This window comes from Cryptomeria japonica, chromosome 9 (assembly GCF_030272615.1).
Source record: "Cryptomeria japonica chromosome 9, Sugi_1.0, whole genome shotgun sequence".
In the NCBI taxonomy this organism is placed as follows: domain Eukaryota; kingdom Viridiplantae; phylum Streptophyta; class Pinopsida; order Cupressales; family Cupressaceae; genus Cryptomeria; species Cryptomeria japonica.
Window position 1 is genome coordinate 266,443,243 of NC_081413.1, and position 13,771 is coordinate 266,457,013.

General features: G+C 37.6%; 1 protein-coding gene across 2 annotated transcripts in view; it reads right to left on the reverse strand.

Annotated features, from left to right (window-relative positions):
* LOC131855931 (uncharacterized) overlaps positions 1-13,771 on the reverse strand; it is an 82,551-nt gene that overhangs the window by 32,050 nt on the left and 36,730 nt on the right. For both annotated transcript variants that reach the window (XM_059210875.1, XM_059210876.1), the window contains exons 5-7: positions 12,326-12,444; positions 3,896-4,086; positions 3,476-3,686 (exon numbers count right to left, since the gene is read on the reverse strand). In XM_059210875.1, the coding sequence (XP_059066858.1) occupies positions 3,476-3,686; positions 3,896-4,086; positions 12,326-12,444 (521 nt within the window). The remainder of the gene's footprint in view (positions 1-3,475; positions 3,687-3,895; positions 4,087-12,325; positions 12,445-13,771) is intronic.

A 13,771-nucleotide genomic window follows, 5' to 3' on the forward strand; every position in this document is an offset into this window, starting at 1 on the left:
CAGTTGGCGAGGCAGAAAGAGTCAAGAGCTTGGTTCAGCTTATGAGCTCTTGGATTGACAAATCCCACACAGTAGCCGTTGAATTTACAACAAGAATGATGAAGACAATCCATTGAGCTATCCAGGTCCTTGAGATCATCCACAATCTAATGATAACTGTAGCCGCTTTCACTCACACTAGAGATGTTATCATCCTTGCTCTGCAAGCAATCAAGCAAACACCAAGGAAAATCCTAGCACAAGAAAAGATAATGGATGGAGGAGCTCATAACCTACTTCAGTGGTCAACTCTACTCCAGATGAAAGAGGTTCTTTTCGAGGACATTAGCAGCAAATGCAATCAAGTTGAAGGTGTCATCCATCCAATTCAGGATAAGGTGTTTGAAGTGTTATGTACCATTCTCGGCAGGAGGATCGAAGTTGAGACGGATGTGGACCTCCAAGAGTTGGAAGAGAGAGTCAAGGTCATCTTTTGCAAGGATGAGAATGTCATCACAGATGAGCAACGGGATCTAATGTTCACTACTATGCTCCTGATTGAGAAGATCAAAGAACTCGAACTGGATGGGAAGCTGCTCTTCTCACTGCCTTTGATCAAGTTATCCACTTGGAGGAGCGCATGAAGAATCTTCCTGAGATTCCCATTGCTGAGATTGAAGGAATTGTGTCCAGATTCATTGCATATGCTAAGAAAGAGCATTGGAAAGGGAATAAGGTTCTAGAAGAAAGGTTGTTATAGAATGATGTGGCATCTTAATTATCATTGGTCTATGTTTCCTCGATTTTTGTGCAAATTAAATATTTGGTTATGCATTTAATAATGTTCATCTAAAAGGGGAACTTTTTGTAACAAACCCTAATTAGGGTTTAGGTGTCAGAATCTCAGCCATTGATCTTCTTTTGATCTGGGCCGTTCATTGTAATTGAGGATGCTATATATACCCTCACTCATTTTCATTTTGTCATTAGAGATTAGATATTAAGGAGATAGATAGTTAGAGCTTTGGAGAGAAGAAAGTTATTTTGTAGCAAGATTGAGTAGTGAAGAAAGAATTTCAAACAATTGTTGTCTATTTTGGCTTTGAGATCAATAAAATATTGAAGTTATGGTGTTTTATTGCAAATCTTGTGGCTATCTTCATGGTTGTTTACTTTCTTGAATCATTCTCAGTCGAAGTAGTATTTAAGTTTAAAGGACTAAGTATTGTGCTTGATCTTTGGTGAGATTCATGTTCCAAACCACTAGCTTTTTACTGATTGTAAGGACGCCTTGCGTGGTCAGCTGGAGATATTTAGATTGCTTGAACCTTCAGTCATTATTGAAATATTGATATGTATCTTTATGGTAGCATCTATAATTCTTGATGATTTGAAAATCACTAATCACCTTAGAAGATCGCATCAATTCCAATAAAGTTGTAATTCCTTGGCAATACTGAAATTGGTAGAATCTTACCAAGTCTAGCCTACATTGAGTCACTCTTAGGATTAGATTAGAATTCATCTCTTGCAAACCCTATCTTTTGATCTTTTTTTTGAGAATTTGTTAGTATTAGGAAAAATCCTATTCCTGCAGTCAAGCAAGAGTAACACGGACCAGCTTTCAAAGTGCGTAAGACCCCTTGAAGAAACAGCATTCACAACGACCACTGGTGCTTATCCACACGTAGAGATCCTACAACGAAGAACCTTGAAGTCACCCTGATTGATCCTTTTCGCGATATCTTCAGCATTCAGAGGCTTTACTCAAGAGAGGATAAGGTACCCTTGGGTATTTTATTCTATGTTTGATAGTGTACAAAATACACGTCAACAAGTACCTTTAAGCCTTTAACTAAGGCAACATCCTATTTTTCATTGTTCAAGTACCCTCAGTATATGAACAACTGAATTCGTTACCAATTTACTTGTACAATCATTGATGTGACACTTGCACCAACAACTCCATGATTATCTTCTAAAACCATCAAAATATAGTGGGTGAGGAGTCCATCTTATTTCAATCTTGTTGACATTGAAATCTCTTGTCCCATTAGAGGTAATAAGATTAATTTGAGTCTTCTTTATTTGCCTTTGTCTTTGAATTCATATGGGTGGATCTTGGCTTGGGAGGATACCCATTTTAAAATGGCCACTTCAATTTTGGCAACACAATGTTCCAAAGAGAGGTTTTGATCATGGAAAACTCCTATTTTTATGTTCTAGCCAAATGCTCCATGTAATCAGAGAGGGGAGACCTTCCAAAGATCCTCAAGTTGGGATTTGTTGTTTGGACAAGACCATGCCAATAGCAATTTAAGAAATGACTCGGGATTACCTAATTCAAATTGAACTTGTTTAAAGCCTTGTACTAGATTTGAAGATCAAAATCACCAAAAGGAGGTGCTATGCGCACTCCTTGAGTTGTCAATAGAGGACGCACCTACTAGGGTGTTTAAATCCCCTTTTCACAGCATCTCTAGTGTAAATATCTTGAGGCTAGCCACATGAAGGCATCAACTTTGAGAATACAAGCTACCATAATTCCCATCCTATTCCAAACTTGCCTTGGCCGAGTATCTGGAAAGATTGAGTAACATCAAGTTCTAGATGCACCACAATGGTGTGTTTAACTGCCCATTCAAAGTGACTCTTGTTTATCTCATTATTTGATTTAGCTTCAGCTGTTTGTCAAATAGAGCTTTAAACATCCTTATGTGTTGTAGAATCCTAGAAATTGATGATTTCAATTCTGCAGTAGTCTCTTACAACACTGTCCCTTTGCTCCTTCAAGGTCTACTAGAATCCATCCAAACCATTAACCATAATTTAATGGTCCTCAGGCTACTTTGTTGTGGTCCCATCATTGAGCTCAGATGAGATTGTGCGAGATGATTTGCCTGCATTCCTAACTGAAATTTCATGTGTTGGATCAAAAAGGGAGCATCTCCAGAGAGAGAGAAGCATACAGGATCAATGGTGTCAAGTTCAAAAAAAAATCTTAGAATGTTCCAACTCACTTTGTTGTAGGCTTTGCTGATGTCAAGTTTGGCTATCACACCCTTCTCTTTTGAGAGGTTTGGTGACTGCATCATTTTGTGGCTTCGATTGGTTACTTCCAAGATTTACTTCTCTTGTATATAGACTGCTTGCTCTTCAGAGATTATGGAGGGCAAGATGATGTTCAATCACTTAGCAGTTGCCTTCATTACGATTTGTAGATTTTGTTAAACAGGGCAATACATCAGATATCTCAAAAGGTGCTTAAATCAGTTTTGTTTCAAGAATATTTGCAAATACTGCCAGCTGCAGGGGAGATGTCATGCTTTGTTATAAAAAAATGATTAGTCAAATAAAAATGTGGCCTTGAAGACAATTCAAATTTTCTGGCTTTACGGATGATAAGCATTCAGTTTTAATTTTTTAAGGTGAGAGAACCAATGACAAACTAATTCACCAATTGAACAAAAACATGAGTGCAAAAACAGAAAATTACCTTTGTTCCCTTCTTCAGATTGCAACCACGCAAGTAACCATAAAGAGTAACATTTCGATCACATTTTTGGTCTTCTTGTACACACTCTGGAGGAGTGACATCCTCAAAACGATCCACCAATATGTATGGATGAGAAGTTCTCCATGACAAGGGACGAAACTTTGCAACAGAAATAAATCTTGCAAGATTATGTATTTCACGCTTAGGATACCTGAAAGAAAAATGTAAATACAAAAAAGTTAAAATATTTAAATAACTAACAATGGCCACTTAATAAATTCTTCTTCAGTAAATACTTGTAACTTCAATACTGGTAGCTACATCACCATCTCATAACAAAAATAGCATTTACTCAATGTTAAAAGTTCACAATCACAGCAGTAATTAAAGCAAAAAGTTTAGGAAGACACAAACTCTTACTTTCCATGAATTAGACCAGAAAGATAGAATAGCTTTGCACCATCATATATCTCTGTCCAAAACCGATGTTTGAGACGTTGCTTTGTCTTCCTCAGCTTCTTTACATCCTTAAACTTGTCCAAATGTGTAAGAACTCCCATGACCTTGGGAAATCCATGAACTTGAAGAACATTCAAAAACTCAAATGTTTCCTGTCAAAAAAGCAAGTTACAGTTGAAAGGTAAATAAAACAGCATATTCACTTAGATAATACACACACACCAAATTAACTATAAGAAAATATATTATTCTAGCCTCAAATGTGAATAAACCAATTGTTAGGTCCAAAACACAAATAACGTTGCATGTTCTCAATACATGCTAAAGATTATGTAACATTTTACAGAGAAGCTTTCATAACCAAAGAACTAACCATATAAAATGACTTACGGATCAGGGAGGAAAGACAGGAAATAAGCTTCAGCTAGTGACATCCAATGACTCCAGAAAGATTTAAACTATCAACTAGAAGATAACGTGGCCCACTAATAAAATCTTGAATCTACATGTAAAGCTCCTGGGTTACCCAATGGAATGGTGTGATATGAGACTCATGATAAGGAGGTATCTAAAACTTGAAGCTAAATAATATGATAGATCTAGCAGAGCACAGAAAAACAATTTTAGAATACTAAATAAAATGTAATGTCCTTATTTTTACGCCATCTTGTTCTGCGAGTGTTGACCAGTTTTCAGGGTTTCCTTAGATTCTCAGATGTGCAAGAAGTGTCCTAATGTTCTTGGTGAGCTCAGTTCTCAAGTTCAATGGGTTTCAACAGCAATTACTGATTATAGTAAGTGCTTGCATCACACCGATCTTTCTAGGTTTTTTGGGTTTGTTCTCTTTGGTCCTCAGAGAGCACTTCTATTTATAGCAAGTGCTTGCATGGCACTGATCTTTTTGGGATTTTTTGGGTTTGTTCTCGAGTTCTTAGAGAACATTGCTATTTATAGTAAGTGCTTACATGGCATCGATCTTTTTGGGTTTTTTGGGGTTTTTTTGGGTTTGTTCGCTTTGGTCCTCAAAGAACATTGTTATTTATAGTAAATGCTTGCATGGCATAGATATTTATAGGTTTTTTGGGGTTTGTTCTTTTTGATTCTCAGAGAACGCCACTATTTATAGTATGTGCTTGTGCCAACATCACTTATCATCTTCCAGCTTCAATCGGTTCAGGCATGTTAGATTCTCCATTCCCGGTGTATTGGCAAGTTCCCATAAGGTGATTGGAATTATTTTTAAATATTTAAATTTAAGTATTAAAGTGGTGTTTTATTATCAAGTGTAGTGTTAAATGTTTTGTAAAGTAAATGTTCCCAAATTGGACGTGCAGGTTGTGGGGAACTAAAGTTGTTTTAAAAAGGTGTTATGGGGACCCTTTTGGAGGGAGATAAAATACTTATAATTTGAAAGCCCTAAATTTTCCTCCAAACGGTATAAATTGGAGTTTGGGCTCTCATTTATTCATACAAGGTTTACGCACTCCACACATAACAGAATGTTGTTGGAATTCAGAAAATAAATTGAGTTTCAGAGAATTTGGTGATTCGGGTATTCAAAAGGATTCAATATTCATGGGTTTTTGATGGCTGTTTGGACCCATATTTATGGTAAATTTTCCATGTTGTTTACGGCATTGTTTTTTGGTGTGTTTGATTTAAGTTTGCAGGGTTATGTTGCTGGTCAAATCCTTGTTCTCAAGCTGGTCCGTAAACCTACAATCTTGATGCTCTAGTTGGTGGGTTGATCCCATGTTTATGGGTATTGCTTCAAACAATTCTGGTAAGCTGGGTCACCACCTTCCATGAGAATTTGTGAGGGTTTCAGTTAAGTTTAGATCCACTTTCCATTGTGAATACTTTGGTCTGTGTTGGTGAGGGTTTCATGCATAGTGGTCTTGTTGGGGTGCTACATTCAGAATTGGTAGTGCTGCTGTTGTAATTTCAGACCCGCAAAAGCTTATTTCAGAATTTTCTTGGAGTGACAAATCAGTTGGAGACTTAACTCCTATGTTGGTGATTACATGGTTATTGCCTTGGAGTATTGGGAGTTTATTGCTGGAGATTCCAAGCTGTTGCTGAGTGTATTCGTGCGAGTTTCAGACCTGTTTCTTTCTACTCAATGGTTCAGACCTTAACGAGCTATTTATGATGCTTATATGAGGTATTTAATGTACTTGCTTATGTCTATTTCAATACTAATTAATATGAAATGACCATATGCCTGCAAATGACATCTCAATTGAAATTTTGATGTACTCAGCACTTGCAGGATTCAAATGACAATATTTATTTCAGCAGTGACCTATTACAGGGATGTTGTTTATTGTTAAGTTACTTGGCAAACTTTCAAAAAACCAAAATCTAAGGGGTGCATATTACATAAAATTAGCCATACATAGAGAGAAGTTCACTCTAGTAATTCATGTTTTTATAACAATTTTTTTCAATAGTTCATCTTTTCTGAGGTTTTTTGATGTTATTTTATAGCCCTATGGCTCCACATGGCCTGGTACCTGTTGTGAGGTATTCACACATCGCCCCATCGCAAATGGGGACCCCCACTTTTTCGCTTTCTAGGTTAGTCGTCTTGGCTTAATTGTTAGTTGTTGTCGAGTCTTTGCTATTAACCTTTTGTTTGTAGTTGCTCAGGAGCTGATCAAGTCTCCCTCTTAAGAATGAAGTGAGGTTCAACACTCCCTTTGCCCAGCCAAAATATAATCCCCTCCACTTCTCCCAGTTTTGTCGGTGGGTGCCCAAACCCAATCACTCCCATTTCCATTTCTCATCATTACCATCACCATTTCACCATTCCATTTCCTTCCATTTCCACCCCCCTACCATGCTTCACTTCCATTTACCATATCTTCACCTATGCCTTCATTTATCTAACCCCCTTCCCATCCTAGTATACTCATCCACTACCCTTCACCTATATTTACACCTACCTATACTATGACCTACACATACCTTCACTTTCGCCTATACCTACCTTTGCCCACACCTACATCTTCCACCCTCCTACCTCTATACCCCTTAGCCTACCCCTATCCTATCCCTATCCTAACCTCCCTACCTACCTAATTATTCCCATTTCCCACCTTTATTCCTAATTACCATTTTCCTACCCTTTATAACTCCCAACGTCACCCATACCTCCCCTTTACCCTTTTTACTATCTACCGCAGCACCCCCTTATACCTCCCACTCCACTTTACTCCCCATGTATCCTAACTCCTTCCATTATCTCTTATACCTCCCACATCCTAAATCTACCTTCCCCCACGTATCACCTATCTCCCACGTCCATACCCCTTATGTCTCCCTTTCCCCCAACATCCTCTTCTTCCCTTTCACCCGTGGCCTTTCCTCAACACCTCACATTTCTTCATCCATCCTTGCCTCATCACATGCTGGGCCCCACCAAATCTGAAGTGGAGATTTTAAAAGGGTTCTTTTAAAGCTTAGAGCATTTCTTTTGACTTCCTACCATATCATTGTTTGGGCCCATCAAAGCTTAAAAATGAAAGAAGGTAAAAAATTTTAAGGCATAATTAAAAAAAGAAAAGAGCCACCTCATCATTCTATTTGGCTCCTAATATCCCAGCACATGCCACGATGATACATAATGCAAGGTGTGGCGACAAAAGGATAGGAAGCTGGCCCTTGAAACAAAAGACGTGTCCAAAATCAGATTATAAAAGAGCAGACTGTTTCAAGCAATCACTTCACATAAGGTGCAGGTTTAAGCCAGACTCAAAATACGAATTCCCAGCAGGAGTGATCTGTGTGCAAAAGCCATCACTTTCTTCTGTCAATCTTAAGTGATGACAGGTAGATATAGATGCATACTTATTACAAAGCAGAATCGGATTTAGAACAAGACGTTGAAGGAGATCAAGTCCAGCAATTTGATAGCAGAATTAAGGTGATTCAAGGGTGAATTTGTTCATGGAGGCCTACCTGGCATAAGGCAATTCAAATAATTCCAAAGCAGAAAGGGAATCGCTAAGTACGAAGTTGAACATACAAATTAGAATTCAAAGACAAGTATTGAATAAGGGAGAGGCCAGCCAAGGAGGAGGATTTTGGAAGAAGCGATAGGGCATTCATGCCCAGATTTGAGCACTTTGTTTCATCATTTTTTTTTACTGTTGCATTTCTATAATTTCCAAAGTATGATTGAACAATCAAGATGCTAATAACTCGATAGAGAGCAACTGTGAATAAGAAACAATTGGATTACATACAAATCTGAGTGGATTTCATTATCAACATCATCAGTTCCACATTTTTAGACATCATGGAAAGGATTGGTGAAACAGTTGATTACGTGATGAAATTTGCTTTACAAACCTCCTTTTAAAAAGTGATTTCATAAAAGTTATTTTAAATGCAAGATTATGAACTAATGTTTTCATTGTTACAATTTGTTCTTGCATTCACAATCATGAATGTTTCTCAACAATGCAATGAAAACTAGCTCAACCGCTTGGAGGTCTTCACAGGGCAGGTGATCAAAATCTGATCAAGGATAAAATACAATCAGGCTTCCTTGTGCAAACCAAATGATAATGACCAACTAAGTTGTCAAGTGCAGATGATGTGCCAGAGGACGGATTGGAAAAGAGCAACTAAAGTTTGATCAATAAGATCAACTCCTACAAATCAAGCCATTAAAGCCGATTGGTCTTAATAAGGTGAGATAATCGAAATCTGATCAAGTAAACTTGTCAATGCAAATGGACATGAAACTTCTGCTTAGCAAGATATCAATCAAAGCACACAAATAAAGCAAATCAAGTGTTGGAGAAGCAAAGGGGAATCAAAATTCTGACATGAAAATCAACTTGCAAAGCTCTTTCAAATTTTTGCTTGCAAAGACTGGGGCCCCTCATTTCCAAATTTACTAAGACCCTGTCCCTTGCTCTCAATTTGGAGTGAATTTTCATTAAAACAATGTACCTTGCCCTCCAAATTGAGCGAATTCACCTTGAGGCTTGGTCCCTTCAACTTTGGAGCGAATTTCTCCAAGACTCATGTACCTTGGCTACCAGCTGAAGCGAAATAACTTAAGGCAGGGTACCTTGTCAAGGACATTGAGCGAATTTCTTATTTAAACCCCGTACCTTGCCAAGGGTCCAGAGCAAAATTCTCACCAAGTTGCATACCTTGCCAAGGGTCTAGAGTGAAATTCTCACCAAGTTGTGTACCTTGCTAAGGATTGAGAGCGAATCTTTCCCTAGGTCATGTACCTTGCCCTCCAATCAGAGCGAATTTTTCATTTAGGTCCCGTACCTTGCCCAAGACCAAGAGTGAATTTGGTTAGATCATGTATCTTGCCTCAAGATTGGAGCGAATATTGTCTTGAATCTGTCCCTTGCATCATGTTTGGAGCAAATCTTACCTTGAGGACATGTACCTCACTCATTGATTGGAGCAAGATCTGTCAAGAGCATGTACCTTGCCCAAGGTCAGGAGCGAAGTTTGTCAAATAATGTACCTTGTCCAAGGTCCCAAGCGAATTTGGTGAAATAATGTACCTTGCCCCCTGTTTTGCGCGAATTCCTCATATTCAAGCATTTTGGCAAGAAGATGAAGTCAAGCATTTTGGCAAGAAGGTGAAGTCGGCCAGCATGAGAAAGGTAATTTGTTATCAAGTCGGCCAGCATGAGAAAGGTAATTTGTTATCAAGTCAGCCTTGCACCCCAAAAGACATAACCGTTACTCTAAACACCTATAAGGGGAGGGTCAAAACATTCAAAACAACTATCAATTTAAACAGCCGACCTACTGAATCTACCCAGCAAATAGAAGAATTTGACTAGCAAGACAGCAAATTTCCTCGACAAGAAAGCAAATTTATCAGATTTAACAGCATCTTAGAGAAATTGAGGCAGCACAAGTGCGAATTTGAGTAGGTCAGCGGCAGGTCAGCGAACTTCATCAGCAAGGCAAGGAACCCAATCAACATCATTTGCAAATCTGATTGGCAAAGGAGCAGAATCAGTCACTTTAAGGGGAGAATTCTATCAGAACAACAGCAAATTCACAAAGGAAGGAGTGAATTCATCCAAAGGACAGCAAATTTGCTCAAGCAAAGGATTGACCCCGCTTAAGCCTGCACATATCAGATCTGCAACATATAGAATAAAAGATCAAGTTAAGATGGGAGTATGTAAAGCTTATATATCATGTATGTTTGATGCCCATTTGTTTGTTTTGCAAGAGATAGGAAGGAGATCAAAAGGACCAAGTTGGAGGAAGATTGTAACAAGGATCTCAAGGAGAAAATTTCAACACCAAGGACTAGATACAAGAAAAATGCCTTCAAAGAACTTCATCAACAAACATCAAAGAAGAAAAGATCTCAAGGTGTTCGAAGGCTCTCACCACATCATGGAAGCATGAGGTTATCACGGACTGTAAAGAAAGATCATTCAACTACCTCAAGGCCGTGGTACATAAAGAAAGATAACCTACATGATGGAGGAATGTTTGACAATCTTGAATTCCCTTCGAGAATCCAAGAATCGAAGTCAATACAAGGAAGGACTACATTCAACCACATGCACCTTTCATCAAGTATATCACGAGCAAGAGGAGGATTGACCAAAGTCATCACAGGACCTATGTCGAACATGATTTAAGAAGCAGATAGTTTCAAAAGAGTTAATCAAAGTTTGCTTCTCATCATCATCATTACACTGAGCAAACCGGATAATGTTGAGTATCAAGAGATATCTATCAACATCCTTTCATGATGATGAATCAAATCAAGTCTACAAAGTGAAAGATTGAGGTGGCATCCCAGTCACTACTCCACCAATCTGAAAGGTCTACCTCAACAAGTCTTGATTCAATGCACCAGACTCACCCATGGATGCACAAACTCCGATGTACCTACCGTTGATATTTATTGGTCCACACTCACTGAATGTAATTTTCTCATTGGCTAAGGAGAGTTTGTTGTAACAAACCCTAATTAGGGTTTCATTATAAAATCTTGGCCATTGATGAAGATTCAATACTGTCCATTCATTGTAAATGAGCTCTCTATATAAAGCTCAAACTCTTCATTTGTAAAGGTTAATAGCGAATAGTTAGTAGCAAGAGGAGAATAGAATAGGGGAGAATAGAATAGCAATTAGAATAGAAGTTAGATTAGAAGGAGAAGGCATAAATTGTTGCCTAAGTTGTAAATGAACTCCATTTTCATTGAAGTTATGGTGAAGTGTGTTGTTTCTTTACAATGTGCATGGTTTCTTGTTGGATCTTCATGTTAGATGATAAATTAATTAAATTGAGTGGAGGAATTTATTAAATGTATTTGTGTGGAATCCGTTTTGTCCATACCACTAGCTTCTTGTTGATTGTAAGTGTACCTTGCGTGGTCAACTAGAGTGATATGAGCTTAACTTTGAATCCTTATACATCCATTGCTTATGCATCAACTTGAATGGTGATCAATGTTCGATGGTAATGATTTGAGTATCTTTGAAACGTCCTTAGAAGATTGCACTGAGCTTGTGTCAAATTGTTCAGTTTGATAGTGAGACCTGGCCCAGTAGGATTCCAGCTAATCATTCAACTATCTTCTTACATTCTAGGTCTTAGAATAGACTCTCACAGCCCTTTCCTTTTGCCCTTTTTTTCAATTCAAGCTAGTTTAGGATCAAAAGCATCACCATATAGCAACATCAGATGATCGAGTTCAAGCAAATCAAGCATTCAGACATTCGAATGTAAATCCCCTTATGATTCCAGCATAATGACATCAACCAACAAAGCTTATCCACACGTAGTGACCCTACATTCATGAACCTTGGAGTCGTCTCGAATGATCCTTAAGCTAATCTTCAGCATCCGAGAGATTTTGTTCAAGAGAGGATAAGATACTTAAGGTATTTTATTATGTATTTGCATGTGCCTAAAAAACACATCAACAGTACCCTATCCAGAAACACCAGATATGATCTAAATTTGGGCTACTATTCCGATGTGTCCAAAAACAGTATTCCAGCCATATTCAGACTGCATCCATGCTCATATCCAATACATATATACAGGTGTATGGTCAAGCAGATGAAGCATCCAGCAACTCCATTTAAAGCAAGATAGGCTGCAACTTCAAAATAAAACTCTTAATGTGTTCTGCATAACAAATTATCAAGGCAGGGTATATACAAAAATTCAAATACATGATTAAGAAGAATGTATCTGATAAATTTCAATACAAATTACATAATAAGAACCATAACAATCTGTTCCTTAGAAATACAATTTGAAACATGCATTGCAAGAAAGAGTTACATGTATTGATGCTATGAGAACAATGAATTATACATTGAACCCTTCTACAAATATCCATGCACACTTTGTTGCACTCACCATTTCAAAACCATAACTTCCATCGATGAGAAGCAATACAAGGTCAGCAATTTTGGCTGCATCAATCATAGCATTCATATCATTTGGGCACTCCACAAATTGCAGTCGCCTCTGTTTACCTGAACCACAATCCAAAAACAAGTGTTATTATTGCCTAAATAGGAACAAACAGACTGACCAGTAGGCTATGTCTCTAACATCTAAGATCAAGCAACCTTCCTCAATATACAATCGTAGAATCAAAAGTGGAGACACCTTATGTTCTATAAAGATATTAAGCACTTTGTGATAATCATGGTGCAAGAACTGGCACATCGATTAGCTAATTTAGCTTTCATAGTATTTTTATTTTCTCAATATAAAAAAATTAGAACATCAATTTTGGCCACATTTTTGTATGGTTTTGCAAAAACATAGATTTTAAGTGAACCTATACACTAATGGTTGAATAATTCATATTTTCTAGAGATAACACTTTTTACATTGTGATAGAGGAAACGTATATGTAAAGACGTCAATCTAGGATCTAACCCTAAACTACGCTTTATTCATAAATAAACTTAAAATTTCAATCTCTAAGCATATTTTATACAAGATATAAGCAAACATCGAATATATCATAATAATGCACATGAATAATACAATATCCAATACAAAGAAGTTCTTATTTCCTACTTAGGCTTCCAAATTGCCTTAAGAATATACAAGAAGATGCATCCGTCGATCTTTAGTCTGAGTCGCTTCCTTCTGTCTTTCGAACGCAGACGAGAACAAGAATCAGGCGCTTTTTCCCAAAATCATCCATGCAACTAATGACCTTATCTTCACAGTTCACTATGGCTTTATGTTCAGTCAACCAATTAATACCTAAGATCACATCATATGATCCTAGTGGTGCAACATAAAGGTTAACTTGGGTTTGGAAACTAGGAAGTTCTAATTCACTGCAAAATAGACAAGAGCACCAGTATTAACAATACCAAATCCCAAGGGACATTTTGTAGTTATTACAGATACCTCGCGTGAAGGTGTGGGAGCAGTATTGATGCAAGAAGGAAAGGTGGTTGCATATGAATCACGAAAGCTAAGGCAATATGAGATGAATTATGCTCTGTATGATTTAGAACTACTAGCTATTGTGCATGCATTGCAAATGTGGAGGCATTACCTCTTAGGGAAGCCTTTTGAGCTTAAAACGGATCATTTAGGATTGAAATATATTTTTACACAACCTAACCTAAATGCAAGACAGAGAAGGTGGCTTGAATTTCTAAGTGAGTATGACTTTGGTATTGAATATATCCAAGTGAAGGAAAATAGAGTAGCTGATGCTCTCAGCAGAAGAAGACACCTATCTGCAATGGTTACAACAAGGACAAATTTGAAGCAACAAGTGTTGCAGAATCTTTCCCAAGATGAACATTATATAAGAGTTAAACAAGCCTT